Source organism: Myxine glutinosa, chromosome 5 (assembly GCF_964187855.1).
Source record: "Myxine glutinosa chromosome 5, kmMyxGlut1.1, whole genome shotgun sequence".
NCBI lineage: Eukaryota > Metazoa > Chordata > Myxini > Myxiniformes > Myxinidae > Myxine > Myxine glutinosa.
The window spans coordinates 4,946,733-4,967,039 of NC_136265.1; the positions used below are offsets into that span (position 1 = coordinate 4,946,733).

General features: G+C 47.8%; 1 protein-coding gene across 8 annotated transcripts in view; it reads left to right on the forward strand.

The window, feature by feature from the left end:
• LOC137428020 (flavin-containing monooxygenase 5) overlaps positions 1–20,307 on the forward strand; it is a 104,186-nt gene that overhangs the window by 66,606 nt on the left and 17,273 nt on the right. For 7 of the 8 annotated variants that reach the window (XM_078777522.1, XM_078777519.1, XM_078777523.1 and 4 more), the window contains 2 exons: positions 8,035–8,234; positions 15,445–15,803. In XM_078777522.1, the coding sequence (XP_078633648.1) occupies positions 8,035–8,234; positions 15,445–15,803 (559 nt within the window). The remainder of the gene's footprint in view (positions 1–8,034; positions 8,235–15,444; positions 15,804–20,307) is intronic. The other variant, XM_078777527.1, reaches the window with a different exon arrangement.

A 20,307-nucleotide genomic window follows, 5' to 3' on the forward strand; every position in this document is an offset into this window, starting at 1 on the left:
CATTCCAGGTGTACATCCTCGCTCACCTGTCACAACCAACTCACGCTCCTGGTCACTCTCACTACTTCCACCTCCATTCTTGACCGCGCACTCACCCTTACTCTCGACAGCACACTCTTTCCTCATGCACCCGTCCGTTACACACCTTTCTCGCGCATCCTCTCGCGCACACTCTCCCGTTACACCCTCTGTAACACTCACCACAGGCGTGCATTCTCCTTCACTCTTGACAGCGCACTCTTTCCCCATGCACCTGTCCGTTACACACCTTTCTCGCGCATCCTCTTGCGCACACTCTTTCGTTACTTCCTCCGTAACACTTACCACACCGCGCTTCCATGTACCCCCTCGCACACGTGCTTCGACCAACTCACTCTTGACGGCACACTCACTCCTCGGCGTGCACTTTTTCCTCACACACCCCATGGTCGGACATTCTCGCACACCTCTTTTTTCGCACACCAGACCTGTCGCACACTTCACCAACGGCCTTTCACGAACACCCGGATCCAAACCAATCCCCAAGCCGACTGAAGCTTTCCTCACATCATATACATTGCCACTCACCTCCGTACCTCGTCGTCGCACCTCCTTTGCCACCTGCAAACTCTTTATTTGGTTAGTGAGCACCGACCTTGTACCAATTCCATTACCTCCTCCTGGATTTCTCTCTTAGTTTCTGTCCGTCTCTTCTTAATTTCACTCACCTCTTCTTCCACTTCCTCTAATTTTTGTTTAACCTCTTTTATTTCTCGGTGCGTCTCCTCAAGTTCGTCCTCTAAGGCTACCGTGACCATCTCTATGTGCATCCTCACCTCTCGGTCCTTTGTCTCCATTATCTCTGTCACCTCGTCCACCCTCATTGTCAGTTCCTCACGTACCATCTGACATTGCCTCTGCGTCGCTATTAATTCGTTTTTAATTTCTTTTTGTGTCGCCTTTAACCCTCCTAGTACCGCAGTGTTCTTTTGAACCCGCTCCACTAGTTCTTTTTGTCCCTCCGTCAGCTGTTCTACTCCCTTCATCAGATCCTCTATGCCCCCCTGTAACCTAGCCGTATTATTCCTCACTTCTTTCTCCATACGCTTCTCACCTCGCTTTACCTCCTCGCGTAGCCCCGAAACCTCCTCACCCACACCTCGTCGTATCTCCTCCTTCATCTCCTCCCTTTCTTTTGTAGATGCCGCCCTCATCTGTCCCAATTCATCCCTCTGAGCATCCAGTTTGGTTTCTACCCCGATTTTTACCTCCTCTATCTGCTCTCCCATCTGTTTAATTTCTCGGGCGGATTGCTCCCCTATCTCCCGCAATTTGTCCTCCATCCTATTTTCTAACCCCATTAACCCATTCTTTACCTCTTTTATCCCGTTGTCTAACCCCTCAAAATTATTGTCGAACTTCCCAAATTTCTTGTCTAACTCCTCACCGGTACCCCTCGCTTCGTCCCTCATTACCCCCAATTGCTCACTCTGAGCATCCAACCGGTTTGGCCCCCCATCTCTCCCATACTGCTTTTCAAACCTCTAATTTGGTCTCCCAATTGCTCACTATTCTTTTCCATAAGGGCCTTCATTTGCATCATAAAAAGGTTCAAATCCACTAGCGGCGCTGCTGCAGTCGCGGGCGCGGCAAAATTTGGTGCCGCTCCACCCACGTGCGCGAGGACGCCATTTTGCGCGCCTGATACTCCCTCAACCGCCTCCTCATTGCTCCCCTCCATTTGATCCTGGGTTACTCCTAACCCCTCTATCTCTCCCACCGGCATCCCGTCGCCTTGACCAGCCATGGCGCGATTTCAAAGTTCAGGTTTTGTAAAACAAAACAAATTTCGGTACTTTATAATTTTGAGCGCGTTAAGCGCGCTTCGGGTCCGATCTCACTTCCTGACACCAATTGTTACTGATCGCGGTTTAGATGTTATGATGACCGAGCGGTGGTGTATTACCGCGACCTAACAGGATCCCCGACTCACCCGATTCCACCCCAAACGTTGGCCGGATCGCACCGCAGCTAGTCAATGAGGGAAAAGACGAAAACGACGCAATGCAAAGAGGAAAACGAAGGCAAAGAAAGGTTTGGAAATACTACTGAATTTATTGACTATTTACACACAAGCAAAAAGAAAGCAGTCACGTTTATTTACAAGCACATAAGACGCAGGTGACACAGGGAAAATACTAGCTTACCTACAGTCTTAATTAACCCAGGACAGAACAAACAAAAGACAGACTCACGCGGGGAATGACAGGAATGGCAGGAGGTGGATGGCTGGAGGTGAACGCTTGGTGGAGCTTTGGTGGAGGTGAACGCTTGGTGGAGCCAACGCAGAGCTTGGTGGAGCTGAACGCTTGGTGGAGCCAACGCGGAGCTTGGTGGAGCTGAACGCTTGGTGGAGCCAACGCGGAGCTTGGTGGAGCCTTGGTGGAGGTGAACGCTTGGTGGAGCCAACGCGGAGCTTGGGGGGTTGGTGTGACGGGTTCTCTCTCCTTCCCTCACAAGCTTCAGGACTCTTTCTCTCTCTTTCTTAGTCCCACCCAGTCCAACAACTTCCTCTCTTGCTTAGTCCAACTCAAGGCCTTCCTGTCTTCTGATCTCCTCCCTCCTCGACTCCTCACCGCAACCACTGACCGCCACCACCGACTCCTCACCGCAACCAACTGACCACCGACTCCACTGCCTGACTCTTCACGACTCTCTCTTGACGACCAACTCTTTGTGACCAACTCACTCCTCTGGCAACCGACTCACTTGCTTCCTGTGTGCACGCCTTTATAACGCCTCCAGCGATTAAGCCGCCGGCGTTTTGGACACGCCCATCGGGGTGCTCACCTCGGCCCTGGTTGGTCGCGCGACCCTTGGGCTCCGCCCTCGATGACGACGGGCGGGTACGCCCCTCCTCCCCTCTATGACGAGGTGGAGACACGCCTTTCTTCTCCGACCCTGCCTCGTGGTCAATGGCGGTTATTGGAGGGGAGGTGATTGGGAATCGAGGGCTCAGCAATGACGAGAGGGGATGTAATATGGGCAATCGAGGCTCGGCAATGACGAAAGGGGATGTGATAGGAAATGGAGATTTTGGGGATGGGAATGAAAGGGGATCTATTCTCTTTCACTGGTGCAATGGAGTACTTCAATTAATGGGAGACACAGCCTTACCCTAAAACACAGAATAAGAGATAACTATCAACAGGGGTATTCTATTACTTGGCTGATGTGTATGCTTGTGGACTAATTATGGGATGCCCTTTCACCTTTACACAGCTCCGGAGGTAGGGGGGCGCAGAATAAACAATAATAATAATAATACAGCACACAATCAAAAAAATACAGTCCTCATCTCCGCAACAGTATTTTAAACCAATTTCAGTGGTTGCTAGAAGACAGGGCAGCATGTGGAATCCTACTAACATAATTTAAGACTTTAAACAAACTAAAAAATTATCTATTTTGGGGAGAAGCCCCCTCCACCCCCCCCCCTCTCCCCACCCTGTGTACCTCCTCAGACTACAATTTTTCCATCCAATACCTTGAACAAACAGTGGTACATCACGGATGATGAAAGTTGTGGTGACGATTCATCAAAATTGTGTGTATAGGTTCTGAGAAAAAAGAAAATATCTATTTTGAGGGGCAACCCCCCCCTCCCCCCCCCCTCCCCCCATAGACCACCTTAGACCCCGATTTTGTAAATGCCAGGAACAATCTTTGGTACAACATGGGTGATTAAGGTTGTGGTCAAGTTTCATCAGAATTGCATATGCAGCTTCTAAGAAGAAAGCAAATACCTATTTTGGGGGGGGTAAATAAATATCCTACATCCTATATCTATATCCTATATCTATATCCTATACAGATAAATACCTATATCTCTGGCCTTGCCCCCCCCCCCCCCAGCTCTCTCTGGGCTCTGTCCCCCAAATATTCCTGCAGGTCACACAAGATCTGCCTGCAACCCTCTTATAGTTAAGCTGCCAAAATCAAGACTCTCTGCTCACCTTCACTCCTTCATTCCTCTTTTCTACCGCCTCTGGAACAAACTCCCTCACTCTCTTCAATCCCACTCCACCCTCCAGGTCTTTAAAACAGCTGTTCACCACCATCTCTTATCTTCCCCCATCCAAAACTTTGATCTTTTCTACCCCCGCTAATTTCACCCCAAATCCACTTTTTTGAAATACCAACTTCTGTCCTGGAAGTCCTTGGTGTCCTTGTGTTTTATACTTCTCCCACCCCCCCCCCCACCCCCTTCCCAAGTCTCCTCCCCCCAAGCCATCTCCCTCCCACACATCTCCCTGCTCTCAAATGTTATGTTTGTGTGCTTCCCCTTCTCTCCCCATCTTGTCTTCCGCTCCCTCTTTTTATATAGCTTGTTTGTCCTGTCGATTTGTTTGTGAAATAAATGTTAGCTCTTTCACGAGCCTCGATTCAGTATACAACCTCCCCTCCCCCCCTCCCCCCCCCCCGTAGACCGCCAAACAGGCAGATTTTTTGTTATGCCGTGAACAAACTTTCGTGCATCACGGGTGATGAAGGTTGTGGCAAAGTTTCATCGAAATAGTGTGTGTGGTTTCAGAGGAAAAAGCTAATTCCTATTTTGGGGGTCAAACCTGGATCCACTTTGACCCCTGGTCGACCCCTTAGACCCCTATTTCTTTTTAATGCCGTGAACAAACTTTAGTCACAACACAACATATATCATTTGTGCCAAGTTTGATCACAATCCCATCAGCGATTCGGGGAAGAAGTTTCAAGTGTTTACAGACGGACTGACGGACGGACTGATGACGCGTCATCGCATAAGATCCCCTGAACTTCGTTCCAGGTGAGCTAAAAACGTAGAGCGACATTCAAAGCACACCGCCCCATGCAAAATAAATAAATAACATAACCTCCAGCGCGGGTCATTGCTGGGCCACCTTCAGCACATAAAGACAGAATTGGGAGGGAGCGGTGTGCAATAATTGATTGATAAATTGATTAATTGCAAAATTAAAATAAATAAATAATAATGGTAAAATAATTAATTTCTTATCTCTAATTTCCAATTGACTAATGGTACACCCAAAGCAGTGTTTCATCCAAATCTGTTTATGAAAATTAATTAAATAATGAATTAATCGGGGAAATTAATCGATTAATTAGCTTATCAATAAATCAAAAATACCCTTTTTAACCAAATCACTTGGTCACTGTCCTGTCCAAGTATCAGCTTTCCAGGTCAAAAGGTGGCTGAGATGGGTGAAAAAGGTGAGAAAGAAAATAAATAAGAAATTAATAATTAAAATAAATAAAAAATAATGGTAAAATAATTAATTTCTTAATCAATTGGCAAAAAGCATACCAAAACCAGTGTTTCATCTGAATCGAAGTTTTTGAAAATTAATTGAACAATTAATTAATTTGAAAAAAATAATTAATCGATTGATTGATTAATCAATTAATGATTCATCGATTAATTCGCGAATCGATAAATCAAAAATACCATTTATAGTCAAATCACTTGGTCATTGTCATGTCCAAATATTAGTTTCCCAGGTCAAAAGGTGCCTGAGATATTGCCCAGATGAGTAAGGAAATAAATAAGTACTTAATTAATGGATAATAATTAAATAACTAATCGATTCCTTAATAAATCACAAATATCATTTATGCCAAAGCACTTGCTCGCTATTGTGCCCAAATTTCAGCTTCCGAGCTGAAAGGATGGCTGAGATATCGCCGGACAAACAAAAAAGACAGACCGACATGACAAATGAAAAATCACTCACGGAGCGACACTTGGCAAAACAGAACAAAGTAGAATGGCACTCAGTAGAGCATCCTTGCGACCTGAAAAATAATTGGTGGTTGAATTCAGTGACCTGATGTGAAAATCGTCTTCAAAGTTGAAGTAAACCGGTTGAAAATTGGCGATTTTAGAAATTTGAAAAAAGTGGTTGGTCTTTGGCCTATGTGGACCTCAAATATAGAGGGTGGTTGAATGCAGTTAGCTGATATGCAAATCCTATTCAAATTTCAAGTCAATCGAATGAAAATTGAGGATTTTAGAAATTTGAAGAAAAGTGGTTGACCTTTGGCCTATGTTGATCTTTTGGCCTATGCTGATCTCAAAAATAGTTGGTGGTTGAATGCAGTTAGCTGATATGCAAATCCTATTCAAATTTCAAGTCAATTGGATGTAAATTGAGGATTTTAGAAATTTGAAGAAAAGTGGTTGACCTTTGGCCTATGTTGACCTTTTGGCCTATGTTGAGCTCAAAAATAGTAGGTGGTTGAATTCAGTTCGCCGATATGCAAATCCTATTCAAATTTCCAGTCAATCGCACAAAAATTGAGGGTTTTAGAAATTTGAAAAGGTTGTTGACCTTTGGCCTATCTTGACCTTTTAACCTAAAAATTAATAGGATTCTGTCGGACCTCCAACTCTACCATTTGGTGAAGCTTCGTGATGCTCCGTTTAAAAATTTGACCTTTAGGCAAGTATAAATGAGCGGACAAACACACACACACACACACACACACACACACACACACACACACACACACACACACACACACACACACACACACACACACACACACACACACACACACACACACACACACACACACACCGGGACTGATCAACATACTCGTCCAAAAAAATAATTGCTGCCAAGTAATAAACAAATGGAATGAATACTGAGGACGCCTACTTACTCCATTTCAGCGCGTGTCATCGCCGGCCCGCAATGACGTCATGCAGCGACGAGAGATGGAACAGGAAAGGACCGGTGTACAATAATATTTTATTAATTTACTCTTTGAAAAAATTCTACTCAATATTTGAGGCGTCGCTCTCCCCACCTTCCTCATCCCCTTTCCTCACCACCCCCCTAACTAGCTCCTCCCCTTCCTTTCCTCACCCTCTCTCCTCACTTTCCCACCCTTTCTCTCTCTCCCATTCCCCTCTCTCCCCCCCAACCCCCCTCCTCCACCCCCCTCTTCCATTCCCCTCTCTCTTTCTCTCCTCTTTTCTCTCTCCTTTTCCTTACTATTCCCACCAGCGAAGCGATGGGTGGTATTTGCTCGTGTAAAATATTCCCATCCACGTACTTCTCATTCTCTCTTTGGCTTGCCAAGTTATTTCCTTATCCTTCCTCTGTTTTCACCGATACTGATACAAATCAAACTCCAGCCCTGTTACTTTATACCAAATAAATACCTTCTGATTCTCCTCAACCACCCTGACCTCTTCCTGATTCTCCTTTATAACATTCCTCATCTCACCACTCAACCACCCTGACCTCTTCCTGATTCTCCTTAATAACATTCCTCATCTCACCACTCAACCACCCTGACCTCTTCCTGATTCTCCTTAATAACATTCCTCATCTCACCACTCAACCACCCTGACCTCTTACTGATTCTCCTTAATAACATTCCTCATCTCACCACTCAACCACCCTGACCTCTTCCTGATTCTCCTGGATAACATTCCTCATCTCACCACTCAACCACCCTGACCTCTTCCTGATTCTCCTTAATAACATTCCTCATCTCACCACTCAACCACCCTGACCCCATCCTGATTCTCCTGGATAACATTCCTCATCTCACCACTCAACCACCCTGACCTCTTCCTGATTCTCCTTAATAACATTCCTCATCTCACCACTCAACCACCCTGACCTCTTCCTGATTCTATTTTCACACCTCATTGGAACCCTCGTACCTTCTCTGCACTCCACACATTGACCTCTTGATGGTTTCCCTTTTGTATGATGATGCTTATCCTCTTGTTAACCGCTCCCAATCTCCATCATCCAACTTTCTCCTCGTATCCTGAAGGTTTACCTTCCTGACATCTAGTAGTGATGGGCAGCATTAGCTGATTGTTGATGCAGAGAAAATGCAATCAATTAATCTTGCCACCTGACAACAAGTAATGCAAAGTACGAATGTTGTATTGCAGTCATTAAATTTAAACATCGTTTTGGTAGTGATTTGAGGAGAGTGCTTTTCAACTTTCCTTCTCCTTTTGCCCCTTTTCAGGTGTTTTTGAGCACACGACGAGGTGCCTGGGTCCTCGGTCGGATTTCCGATCGAGGTTACCCCTTTGATTTACTCCTGCAGACTCGCTGGAAAAACCTTTTGAGGCACTACATACCTTGGGATATGTTTCTCAAATTTGAAGAAAGGAACGCAAACTTCCGATTCGATCACAAAATCTTTGGTGCAAACCCGACATTCAGGTACCAGAAACCTTTTGTCCACAATGACCTGTTCTGTTTCAATTAATGAAGGCCGAATTCAATATGGACAGTATTCACGCTTTCTCGGAAGTTCCTTGGAAAAAAAACAAGACCAAAAGGCGAACAGCGGCGAAGCCGCGGGCTTGTAAAATATTATAAACCACAAACAAATATGATTTGCTTTTTAAACAGTCGCAAACGCTGTTTATAACATTAAACAAAGAAATTTGGAGGAATCCCGACATCCATTAGGTAAGTTTGACTTACAGAACTGAGCGAAGATCTACTTTCATCTATATACCCCACATGGTGTGGAGATGTGCTCCTTCACCAAGCAACTAGCTAGCGCTTGCCAAGCCAGCCGTTCCTTAACAGTTTTGAATGAAGTGCTTGCTCGAATCCTCAAACCACTTCGCGATCTCTCCACAAGAAACTTGGTAAATGAACACACACTCAATGTTCTTGAGACCCGACCATAGATCGACTGTAATCTATATACCCCAAAGAGGAATTACCCTTCCTGCAGATCCCGTTGTGAACGGGTGTAGCCCCACTTGTAAATTAAAATGCCGGTCGCTGCAGTGAGCCGTGGTAATGACATCATAGACGTAATGACGTAACTGACACAAAACTGCCGCTATTTTTACATGGAGAACATGATATATTTTAACTTCCAGTAAGTTTGCAGTCACTACAAAGCGACTAGTGCAACCATTAGATTTACGATAACATTAACGTTATGTTGTAGCGGCTGCCGCTGGGTTTTCACAATCGCCTTGCACCTATCAAGGACGCGGAGCGATCACCATGCCGGGCTCGTCCAGGACGCCCGGGCAGGCCCGCGCTCAACTTGCCAGGCCTCGGTCGGGACGCCCGGGCATGCCCGGGCAGGCTCGCCCTCAACTTGCCAGGCCGCAGCCAGGACGCTGGGCCACGCCCCCTGGCGCCGGGCCTGGGCAAACCCCCTGGGTTAATCGATATATATTGCTGCCCGATAAACGGGTTTTCAGAGTGCCTGAGTGTTTGATTTCATTAAAGCAACTCGGATGAATTCGAGCTTTTTGTCGCGTCCATTCTTCCGATCGACGTGGGAGCCCCAGCTCCTTCATTGGTGACCTATCGACATGGACACGGCAGTCGCCCTTAAACTGCCTACCTTCTGGGAGGCTCACGCGGCAGTTTGGTTCGCGCAGGCGGAGTCCCTGTTCGCCCTGCGAGGCGTCACGGCCGACGACACCCGCTTCCACCATGTGGTAGCTGCGCTCGGGTCGGCTACCGCGGCCCGCGCCCTGAGCCTCCTCGAAAGCCCGCCAGCTGCTGACAAATACGGCGCGATTAAGAAGCTGCTCCTCGATGCTTTCGCCCTCCCATCGGCGGAACGCGCACGGCGCCTGCTCGAACTGCCTGAGCTCGGCGACACGCGCCCTTCCGAGCGAATGGATTACATGCTTTCACTGCTCGGCGAGCACTCTCCGGCATTCCTGTTCCGGGAGCTGTTCCTCCGTCAGCTGCCTAACCCGGTACGCCTCGCCCTGGCAAGCACGACGATCACAGATCCCCGGGCCCTTGCCAGAGAAGCCGACAAGATCTCCGCCGCAGGACAGCGCATCGCAGCGGCGACATGGGACCCACCGCCGTCCGACGCAACACCCATGGCGCCCGAGCACCCGGCATGGTCGACGGCCGAACTGCCGACGCAATTGGCGGCCGCTCTACCGAGCCGACCACCTCCAGCACGACGACCGAGGCCTCCACCTGACCAAGCGTGGTGTTACTATCATGCCAGGTTCGGACAGAAGGCCCGGACATGCCGACCCCCGTGCACCTTCGGCAGGCCGGGAAACGGCCGGGCCGGCGTTCATTACCAGCCATGAGCGCCGGCCACACGGGCAACTTACTGTTCATCACGGATAAAGCGTCCGGACGGCGCTTCCTGTGCGACACCGGCGCCCAACTGAGCGTCATACCCGCCTCTGACCAGGACAGGCAATCCGCGGTTTGCGGCCCCTCCTTGGTTGCGGCCAACGGATCGACTATCCGCACCTTCGGCCCGCGCAACGTCACCCTCTGCTTCGGCGGCCAACGCTTTGCTTGGACATTTGTAACCGCCAACATGCCCATGGCTCTGCTAGGCGCCGACTTCCTCTGCGCACACGGACTGCTGGTGGACGTCCAACGGCGTCGTTTAATCAACGCTGAAACCTTCAGCTCCCTGGTATGCACATTGAGCAGCTCCGCGCCGACCGAGCTGGCATGCACCGTCCCGGCGGCGAACGAGTTTGCTCGCCTGCTCACGGAGTTCCCGGCCCTCACGCGGCCGATGTTTTCGGCCGTCGCAGTACGGCATGGGATCGAGCACCACATACCAACCACGGGCCCGCCGGTCTACGCCAGGGCCCGCCGCCTCGACCCAGCCAAGCTCGCCGTAGCGAAGGCCGAATTCGACGCGTTGGAGCACCTCGGCATCGTGCGGCGCTCCGATAGCGCGTGGGCCTCGCCACTGCACATCGTGCCAAAGCCGGGGGGTGGATGGCGCCCGTGTGGCGACTACCGCCGTCTCAATGACGCTACCACCCCCGACAGGTACCCGATCCCGCATATCCAAGACTTCTCCGCCCGTCTGGCGGGACGGGTCATTTTTTCGAAAATTGATCTCATACGGGGATATCACCAGGTACCTGTCAGGGCGGCCGACGTCCCTAAAACGGCAGTCATCACGCCGTTCGGCTTATTCGAATTCTTGCGGATGCCGTTTGGTCTCAAGAACGCGGCTCAGGCGTTCCAGCGCTTGATGGACGGCGTGCTGCGTGACCTGCCGTTCCTTTTCGTTTACCTGGACGACATCCTCGTCGCCAGCACGTCCCGGGCCGAGCACCTCCTCCACCTCCGAACACTGTTCGGGCGCCTCAGCGAGCACGGCCTCATCGTCAACCCGGCCAAATGCCACTTCGGCACGACGGCCGTTGATTTTTTGGGCCACCACATCACCAAGAACGGGGCCGTGCCGCTGCCAACCAAGGTCGAGGCCATCACCACGTTCCCGCGTCCCCGCACCATAAAGGCCCTGCAGGAATTCCTGGGAATGGTGAATTTTTATCACCGCTTCGTGCCCCGCGCTGCTCAACTCATGCGGCCCCTCTACGAAGCCCTCCGGGGCAAGCCGGCCAAGCACGACATCGCCTGGTCCGCAGCAATGGATGCGGCCTTCCAACGCTCAAAGCGGGCCCTCGCCGACGCAACACTGCTCGCTCACCCGGTGCTCAACGCTCCCATCGCCCTCACCACGGATGCCTCCGACTACGCGGTGGGCGCCGTACATGAGCAATGGGTGAACGGGGTTTGGCAGCCACTCGCTTTTTTCAGCCGGCAGCTCCGGCCGAACGAGCTCAAATACAGCACGTTTGACCGGGAGCTCCTCGGTCTACACCTGGCCGTCCGCCATTTCCGCCACCTCCTGGAGGGCCGACCTTTCACGGCGTTCGTCGACCACAAGCCGTTGGTTTACGCCATGGCCAAGGTCACGGAGCCATGGTCAGCCCGCCAACAGCGCCACCTCTCCGCCGTGTCGGAGTTTACCACGGACATCCGGCACGTCGCCGGCAAAAACAACGCCGTGGCCGACTGTCTTTCCCGGGCCAGCGCGAACGCGGTCCACCTGGGCGTGGATTTTGCGCTTATGGCGGCGGACCAAACCACCGACACCACGGTGCAAGCCCTCCGGGCGGCGGACGCGGGCCTCCGCCTGGCCGACATCCCCTGCGCGGACACTGTCCTGCTCTGCGACGTCTCCCAAGGCCAGCCTCGCCCCATCGTGCCCGTCACCTGGCAACGCCGCATCTTCGCCTCCCTCCACGGCCTTTCCCACCCGGGCCGGAAAGCTTCCCAGAAGCTGGTGTCGGCGCGTTTCGTCTGGCACGGCCTTCGTCGGGACGTCCGCGATTGGACCAGCACCTGCACGGCCTGCCAACGGGCCAAGGTCCACCGACACACCCAGGCCCCGCTGGCACCTTTCACCGTGCCCGAACGACGTTTCGACCACGTCAACGTGGATCTGGTGGGCCCCCTCCCCCCGTCACGGGGGTTCACACACCTGCTCACCATGGTGGACAGGACCACCAGGTGGCCGGAGGCCGTTCCCCTCGTCTCCACCACCACCGCCGACGTGGCGCAGGCTTTCATCGCCACCTGGGTCGCCCGCTTCGGCGCACCGGCGGACATCTCATCAGACCGCGGACCACAGTTCACCTCCGAGCTGTGGGGCGCGGTCGCCCGCAACCTGGGGGTCAAGCTCCACCGTACTACGGCCTACCACCCCCAAGCAAACGGGTTGTGCGAGCGATTCCACCGCTCCATGAAGGCCGCGCTCATGGCCGGCCTTCAAGACGGCGGTTGGGCCGACCGGCTGCCGTGGGTCCTTTTGGGCCTTCGCACGGCCCCCAAGGAGGACCTCCAGGCATCCACCGCCGAGCTTGTCTATGGCCAGGTGCTACGCATCCCGGGCGAATTCGTGCCCGACGCTACCAGTCCCTGGTCCGCAGCTCACCAGCGCTCGGACCTCCAGGAGGCCGCCCGACGGTTTGCCCCCGTGCCAACATCCCACCACGGTGACCCCCAGTCCTACGTCCCCCCAGCACTCCGCACAGCGGAGTATGTTTTTGTGCGTCACGACGCACATCGGTGGCCACTCCAGCCGCCGTACGACGGGCCCTCCGGGTGCTGCGACGGGACGACAAGTCGTTCGTCATCGACATCGGCGGCAGGTCGGACCGGATTGCAGTGGACCGCCTCAAGCCGGCGCACGTGGACGTCGACCACCCACCACGGGTGGCCCTTCCGCCGCGGCGAGGCCGCCCCCCGTCCACGGTGCCCCCCACTCGACCGCCCACCACCTCACCGGACCCCCTCCCACGACCCGCCAGGGGTCGCTTCGGCCGGGTCATCAGGACCCCCCTCAAATTGACCCTGCCGGTGCAAGTCGATTCTGGGGGGACGTGTGTAGCGGCTGCCGCTGGGTTTTCACAATCGCCTTGCACCTATCAAGGACGCGGAGCGATCACCATGCCGGGCTCGTCCAGGACGCCCGGGCAGGCTCGCCCTCAACTTGCCAGGCCGCAGCCAGGACGCTGGGCCACGCCCCCTGGCGCCGGGCCTGGGCAAACCCCCTGGGTTAATCGATATATATTGCTGCCCGATAAACGGGTTTTCAGAGTGCCTGAGTGTTTGATTTCATTAAAGCAACTCGGATGAATTCTAGCTTTTTGTCGCGTCCATTCTTCCGATCGACGTGGGAGCCCCAGCTCCTTCAATGTTATCATTATTTCGAAAATGACATTACCATTAAAAAACCGAGGTGAATTCCTTACTTTTACAACTTCCGCGATTATTAATATTAGTGCCGAACATAGATCATTGATTCATGAACCATACACCACTTCAATGCATTATCTTTCCATTCACGACATTGGGATTAAAGTGTTATGGTTATATTTACGATATAATTTTTATTATTACAAAAACGATACTACTGAAACGATACACAACTGTATTAAGAAACCTGGGCTTAATTTGTCCGAAGATGAGGCTTAAGGCCGAAGGCCTATACATACTGTATGGTTGGAAGAGCCGTAACGCCGATACTTTTCGATAATTGATGATCATTTTAACAATTGGTTTGTTTGTGTTTCACACTGAATGAAATACGTAAAGGTAGAGCATGGCGATTGTGATATATGACATGTTCGACAATATGTTCGGCATGAACGGCCATTGGAATCAAAAGGGTGGTGTGTGGAGAGTCAGCCGCCGCACAGCCGTAATGACATCAGATGTAATTACATCACCCTGTCATGTGACCAAATTCTCAGCTCTGATTGGTATACGTTTGAGGGGGCATACATATGTACATATGGACAGACAAACACTGTTCTCGATGGCTTTGCCCTGTGCCTATGGGCTACACTGTAAAAACACATACAGTGCCTATAAAAAGTCTACACCCCCTTTGGAAATTTTCACCTTTTGGTACAATATACCTGGAATTAAATTGCATTAAAACAGACTTGTTGCATCAAACAAATTCAACAAATTTCAGAAAATTAATTAAAAATATCTTAGTTGGTTATCTTGAATATCTTCGTTGGTTAAGTGTCCACCCCCTACCCCAACCCCCCTTATAAAACTCATAGCAATTGTAAATGAGCTCATGTGTAACCAATAACCTTAAAAATCACACACCAAGTTAATTAGCCTCCACCTGTGTTAAATTGTCGTCATTCTGAACATTTATTTCAGAATAAAATCAATTGTTCCTGGAGGTTTCCTCTGCTGGGTAGCGCATTTCAGAGCAAAGACTCAACCATGAGCACCAGGGAGCTTTCACAAGACCTTCGGGATAAAGTTGTGGAAAGGCAAAGATAAATTGATCAGTTAATTTTTACATTCATGTTGGTTGACACCAAAATGATAAAAGTTTGACACCTCGTCACCCTGTATGGGCTGCACACCTGTTTATCTCTTATTCGCACCTCCTCATTGGCTTCTCTCGCCATTCCTTCCACACGACCTGGCTCGTCATTTGGCTCGTCATTTCAGACCAAACAAGCTTGACTTGCAAAATGCTCCGACTAAATTCTGGCCGGTTTGGCCCTAACATGCTCATTCACATTGGAAATTATAAATGTTTTCATCGATGAGCTTAAAGCAAAACTTTCTACTCTTTCTTCTTTGGAGTCTTTCTACCACCTGACCAATTAAATGTTTCCAGTGTCTGCTAATACAAATGTCAAGAACAGTTTTGGACAGCATGAACTATTCTTGGCAGAGTGTGTTCTCGAGAAAGGCCTCCAAAGGCTGACACACCGGCATTCTCTGCAGGCCCAAGTCTGTCCTTGGGCCCCTGGACATTCTCACAACCTCCAATGCCTCCGCATGTGATGCAACATGGCGTGCCGTTGTAAGCTGAGGATGGCAGAGGAAGTAATTTGCCCTGCAGAGAATATTACATGGTGATGGCCAGCTTTGCAGGCCAACCTCGATATCTTAAGGCCTGCCCAAGACTTGGAGATAACGTATATAGTTTACCATGGTAACCGGGAGCTCCAGAAATTGTACCTTGCCCAGAGGCCGACTGCCAAAATAAATTTGGGGATTTACTCGCTGTTTACTCGCCACTACCATTTGTAAATTGTTCCCCATCTCTTATTGTTGGCAGAATCTTCAGTCAGCAGATGGTGGTCAATGACAATTTACCCCTTTGTGTCATGAAAGGAAAGTTGAGCATGAAACCCAATGTGGCATCATTCACGGACACGGCAGCCGTGTTCGTCGACGGATCCCGAGCGGAAAGCTTGGATGTGGTTGTTTTCGCCACTGGTTTTTGTTTCCAGTTCCCTTTCCTCGAGGTGGACGACACGTTCACCGTACGTGACAACTGCAATTGCTTGTACAAGAATGTTTTCCTGCCAAAGATACAACCACCGACAATTGCGTTCATCAACCTCGTCGAAGCAAATGTCTCGGCGACTTCCGTGTGTGAAATGCAAAGCCGATGGGTAACTCGCATCTTCAAAGGTAAGAATGGACAAAGGTAAGATTGGAAATGGGAATAGTAATGTCGGTCGTAAACTGTTGAATCTGTGCTTCGTGGGCAAGGTGTTGCATCGACCAATGAAATGTGTACTTCCTCAAACCTATCGACTCAAGGTCACCAATGGCAGCCGACTGCACTTATAAAATCAAATAAGGGCAATAAACTAAGGGCAATGAAATAAGGGCAATGAAATAAGAGCAATGAAATAAGGGCAATGGAATAAGGGCAATGAAATAAGGGCAATGAAACAAGGGCAATGAAACAAGGGCAATGAAACAAGGGCAATGAAATAAGGGCATGAAATAAGGGCAATGAAATAAGGGCAATGAAATAAGTTCAATGAAATAAGGGCAATGAAACAAGGGCAAAGAAATAAGGGCAATGAAATAAGGGCATGAAATAAGGGCATGAAATAAGGGCAATGAAATAAGGGCAATGAAGCAAGGGCATGAAATAAGGGCAATGAAATAAGGGCAATGAAATAAGGGCAATGAAACAAGGGCATGAAACCAGGGCAATGAAATAAGGGCAATGAAATAAGGGCAATGACACAAGGGCAATGAAATAAGGGCAATGAAACAAGGGCATGAAATAAGGGCAATGAAATAAGGGCATGAAATAAGGGCATGAAATAAGGGCAATGAAATAAGGGCAATGAAATAAGGGCAATGAAATAAGGGCAATGACACAAGGGCAATGAAATAAGGGCAATGAAATAAGGGCAATGAAACAAGGGCAATGAAACAAGGGCAATGAAACAAGGGCAATGAAACAAGGGCATGAAATAAGGGCAATGAAATAAGGGCAATGAAATAAGTTCAATGAAATAAGGGCAATGAAACAAGGGCAAAGAAATAAGGGCAATGAAATAAGGGCATGAAATAAGGGCATGAAATAAGGGCAATGAAACAAGGGCATGAAATAAGGGCAATGAAACAAGGGCATGAAATAAGGGCAATGAAATAAGGGCAATGAAATAAGGGCAATGAAACAAGGGCAATGAAACAAGGGCATGAAATAAGGGCAATGAAATAAGGGCAATGACACAAGGGCAATGAAATAAGGGCAATGAAACAAGGGCAATGAAATAAGGGCAATGAAATAAGGGCATGAAATAAGGGCATGAAATAAGGGCATGAAATAAGGGCATGAAATAAGGGCATGAAATAAGGGCAATGAAATAAGGGCAATGAAATAAGGGCAATGACACAAGGGCAATGAAATAAGGGCAATGAAACAAGGGCAATGAAATAAGGGCAATGAAATAAGGGCATGAAATAGGGGCATGAAATAAGGGCATGAAATAAGGGCAATGAAATAAAGGCAATGAAATAAAGGCAATGAAATAAAGGCAATGAAATAAAGGCAATGAAATAAAGGCAATGAAATAAGAGCAATGAAATAAAGGCATGAAATAAGGGCATGAAATAAGGGCAAGTATTAAGGGCATGAAATAAGGGCATGAAATAAGGGCAATTAAATAAGGGCAATGAAATAAGGGCAATGACACAAGGGCAATGAAATAAGGGCAATGAAATAAGGGCAATGAAATAAGGGCATGAAATAAGGGCATGAAATAAGGGCAATAATTAAGGGCAATTAAATAAGGGCATGAAATAAGGGCAAGAATTAAGGGCAATGAAATAAGGGCAATGAAATAAGGGCAAGAATTAAGGGCAATGAAATAAGGGCAATGAAATAAGGGCAAGAATTAAGGGCAATGAAATAAGGGCAAGAATTAAGGGCAATGAAATAAGGGCATGAAATAAGGGCAAGAATTAAGGGCAATGAAATAAGGGCGTGAAATAAGGGCATGAACTAAGGGCAAGAATTAAGGGCAAGAATTAAGGGCATGAATTAAGGGCAAGAATTAAGGGCAATGAAATGAGGGCAATGAAAGAAGGGCAATGAAATAAGGGCATGGCATAAGGGCATTGAAATAAGGGCATGACATCAGGGCAATGAAACAAGGGCATGAAACAAGGGCATGAAATCAGGGCATGAAATAAGGGCATGAAATAAGGGCATGAAATAAGGGCATGAAATAAGGGCATGAAATAATGGCATGAAATAAGGGCATGAAATAAGCACATGAAATAAGGACATGCCATAAGGGCAATGAAATAAGGGCAATGAAATAAGGGCAATGAAATAAGGGCATGACATAAGGGCATGACATAAGGGCAATGAAATAAGGGCATGACATAAGGGCAATGCAATAAGGGCAATGAAATAAGGGCATGAAATAAGGGCATGAAATAAGGGCAATGAAATAAGGGCAATGAAATAAGGGCAATGACACAAGGGCAATGAAATAAGGGCAATGAAATAAGGGCATGAAATAGGGGCATGAAATAAGGGCATGAAATAAGGGCAAAAACTTAAGGGCAATGAAATAAGGGCAATGAAATAAGGGCAATGAAATAAGGGCAATGACACAAGGGCAATGAAATAAGGGCAATGAAACAAGGGCAATGAAATAAGGGCAATGAAATAAGGGCATGAAATAGGGGCATGAAATAAGGGCATGAAATAAGGGCAATGAAATAAGGGCAATGAAATAAAGGCAATGAAATAAAGGCAATGAAATAAAGGCAATGAAATAAAGGCAATGAAATAAAGGCAATGAAATAAAGGCAATGAAATAAAGGCAATGAAATAAAGGCATGAAATAAGGGCAATGACACAAGGGCAATGAAATAAGGGTAATGAAATAAGGGCAATGAAATAAGGGCAATGACACAAGGGCAATGAAATAAGGGCAAGAATTAAGGGCAATGAAATAAGGGTATAAAATAAGGGCAATGAAATAAGGGCAATGACACAAGGGCAATGAAATAAGGGCAAGAATAAAGGGCAATGAAATAAGGGCATGAAATAAGGGCAATAATTAAGGGCAATGAAATAAGGGCATGAAATAAGGGCAAGAATTAAGGGCAATGAAATAAGGGCATGAAATAAGGGCAAGAATTAAGGGCAATGAAATGAGGGCAATGAAAGAAGGGCATGACATAAGGGCAATGAAATAAGGGCATGGCATAAGGGCAATGAAATAAGGGCATGACATAAGGGCAATGAAATAAGGGCATGAAACAAGGGCATGAAATAAGGGCATGAAATAAGGGCATGAAATAAGGGCATGAAACAAGGGCATGAAATAAGGGCATGAAATAAGGACATGACATAAGGGCAATGAAATAAGGGCAATGAAATAAGGGCAATGAAATAAGGGCATGACATAAGGGCAATGAAATAAGGGCATGACATAACGGCAATGCAATAAGGGCAATGAAATAAGGGCAATGCAATAAGGGCAATGCAATAAGGGCATGAAATAAGGGCAATGAAATAAGGGCAATGAAACAAGGGCATGAAATAAGGGCAATGAAATAAGGGCAATGAAATAAGGGCAATGAAACAAGGGCAATGAAACAAGGGCATGAAATAAGGACATGAAATAAGGACATGAAATAAGGGCAATGAAATAAGGGCAATGAAATAAGGGCAATGACACAAGGGCAATGAAATAAGGGCAATGAAACAAGGGCAATGAAATAAGGGCAATGAAATAAGGGCATGAAATAGGGGCATGAAATAAGGGCATGAAATAAGGGCAATGAAATAAAGGCAATGAAATAAAGGCAATGAAATAAAGGCAATGAAATAAAGGCAATGAAATAAAGGCAATGAAATAAAGGCAATGAAATAAAGGCAATGAAATAAAGGCATGAAATAAGGGCATGAAATAAGGGCAAGTATTAAGGGCATGAAATAAGGGCATGAAATAAGGGCAATGAAATAAGGGCAATGACACAAGGGCAATGAAATAAGGGCAATGAAATAAGGGCAATGAAATAAGGGCAATGAAATAAGGGCATGAAATAAGGGCATGAAATAAGGGCAAGAATTAAGGGCAATGAAATAAGGGCATGAAATAAGGGCATGAAATAAGGGCAAGAATTAAGGGCAATGAAATAAGGGCAATGAAATAAGGGCATGAATTAAGGGCAATGAAATAAGGGCAAGAATTAAGGGCAATGAAATAAGGGCATGAAATAAGGGCAATGCAATAAGGGCAATGAAATAAGGGCATGACATAAGGGCAATGAAATAAGGGCATGACATAAGGGCAATGAAATAAGGGCATTGAAATAAGGGCATGAAATAAGGGCAATTAAATAAGGGCATGAAATAAGGGCAATGAAATAAGGGCAATGAAATAAGGGCATGAAATAAGGGCAATGAAATAAGGGCAATGAAATAAGGGCAATGAAATAAGGCCAATGAAATAAGGGCAATGAAATAGGGCAATGAAATAAGGGCAATGAAATAAGGGCAATGAAATAAGGGCAATGCAAAAAGGGCAATGCAAAAAGGGCAATGAAATAAGGGCATGAAATAAGGGCAATGAAATAAGGGTAATGAAATGAGGGTAATGAAATGAGGGCAATGAAATAAGGGCAATGAAATAAGGGCAATGAAATA